The 1749-nt window shown below is 66.6% G+C and overlaps 1 protein-coding gene across 1 annotated transcript; it reads right to left on the bottom strand.

The window, feature by feature from the left end:
• Nucleotides 1-213: 213 nt before the first annotated feature.
• On the bottom strand, nt 214-1743 carry LOC118156809 (pleckstrin homology domain-containing family B member 1-like; the record flags this gene model as incomplete). The annotated part of the gene is made up of 3 exons (XM_035311032.1): nt 214-309; nt 819-921; nt 1590-1743. Coding segments are annotated over 3 exons (353 nt in total), but the record flags the coding sequence as incomplete, so codon positions are not given.
• Nucleotides 1744-1749: the final 6 nt, after the last annotated feature.

The raw sequence follows: 1749 nt of genomic DNA, 5'->3' as shown, positions 1-1749 counted from the left end.
CTCCCCTTAAATGTGTCCCCATCCCCTTACCTCTGCCCCCATCCCCTTACCTCTGCCCCCATCCCCTAAACTCTGCCCCCATCCCCTAAACTCCCCGGGGACTCAGGTAAGCCCAGACCCACACCCCGAGGCCGCCCGCCGAGCACAGGGCTCGGGGTCACCCCCACATTTATGGGGCTGGGTTTGGAGCCCCTTGATCCCCCCCCCCGATACCCCAAACCCGTGCGGTGTCGCCGCTTTTGGGGGGACGAGGGCAGCGGGAGCCTCACCGGGGTGGATTTCGCCTCCAGCACGGCCATCTTCCAAGCGCTGCGAAGGTAGCAGAAGGAGCAGGGCTGGGGGGGGGGCGGCGTGGGGGGCACCCCCTTGGTCCCACGCGTCCCCCTCCCTCCCCCGGTGACCTGGATCGCTAATTGTTAATCCCTGATTAGCCGGGGCTGGGAGGTACCCGCCGGCACGGGGACGGGCACGCCCCGGCTGCGTGAGGCAGCAAAATGACTCCTGAACTGGGGGGGAAAAGCAGAGAATCGGAGAGTTTCCATCCGGCTGAGATCGAGGTCGGGTACCCCGGCACCGTCCTCCACCCCCTCTCAGCACAGCTGAGACTCAAAAATGAGGATAAAAGCACAGCGGAGCTGGCCGTGGGCGTTTCCTCCTGCTGGGCACGGCCCCCATCCCACGAGGATTCGCGTTATTTATCAACAACCCCCCGAGGGAAACGCTCCTGCAGCCACTCGTGGTTTCTCACGCCGCCGAGGCTCTTTGGGCTGGGATAAATTCGGGGGCAGAGACCCCCGAGGGGGGGTTTGGGCGCTTACACGGCGTCGTCCTCGCTCTCGGCGCACAGCGTGGTCTTGGAGCCGTCCCGCAGCACCACGCTCAGCAGGCACTCGCGGCTCTTCCCCTCGGGGGGCTGCACGTCTGGAAGGCAAAAGGGGCAGGGTCCGGCTTCAGCGAGGGGCAGGGGCCCCCCTGTGAGACCCCCCGAGGGGAGCGGGTTGGGTTTTCAGCGCCACGTGGCGGAGTTTGGGTTCCCTTCGTGTCCGCCAACTTGCCGCAAGCACCCGGATTTCATGGCGAGGCCACGACGCTGCCGCTGGGCTTTCGCAGCACGAAATTTGGAAGCCGTCGCTCGATCGTGCCCCGTCCTCGGACCCGCTGGGGCTGGGGGATGGAACTTGGGGCTCGCGGCCCAGCAGCGTCGGCGCCGCGCCGTTGAAAGGCGCTTTGTGCGGCGGCCCTGGGCTGCCGGGGCCGCGCCGGGCTCTGCCTTTTGTTCTCCCCCGTGTTTGTGCGAGACAGTGGCGGCTGAGTCAGGGCCGTGGGCTGAATTCTGCACAAGCACGGGGCGGGAGGAGACGGGCTCCTTCCTTCCCTCCCTGCCGGTGCTGGAAGAGGACGTGGCGGTGCTGGGTACGGGCAGGAACGGGGACCGTCGCGCATCCCGGCAGGATTTTTGGCTTAGATGTGTCCAAGAAGCTTTGTACCCTCCTGGAGCAGCCGTCAAAGCACTCGGCCACGCAGGGAGGGACACGAGGCTTGGGGACACGGCTTGGGGCCACGGCTTGGGGCCACGGGGCGTTGCTCACCACGGCACTCGCGGCCGGTCCTCACGTCGCGGCAGCTGTACTTGACGTGGATGCGGCCGTCCATGTCGCGCTGCGTCTCGTCGTGGTAGTAGACCAAGCTGCCGTCCAGGTAGAGCACGAACCAGTTCCTCTTCCAGCGGCGCAGGATGGAGCCTGGAGG

This window comes from Oxyura jamaicensis (assembly GCF_011077185.1).
Source record: "Oxyura jamaicensis isolate SHBP4307 breed ruddy duck chromosome 1 unlocalized genomic scaffold, BPBGC_Ojam_1.0 oxy1_random_OJ66553, whole genome shotgun sequence".
Classification (NCBI taxonomy): Eukaryota; Metazoa; Chordata; class Aves; order Anseriformes; family Anatidae; genus Oxyura; species Oxyura jamaicensis.
The sequence above is the reverse complement of the archived record's forward strand: the minus strand, read 5'-3'. Positions and strand labels throughout refer to the sequence as shown.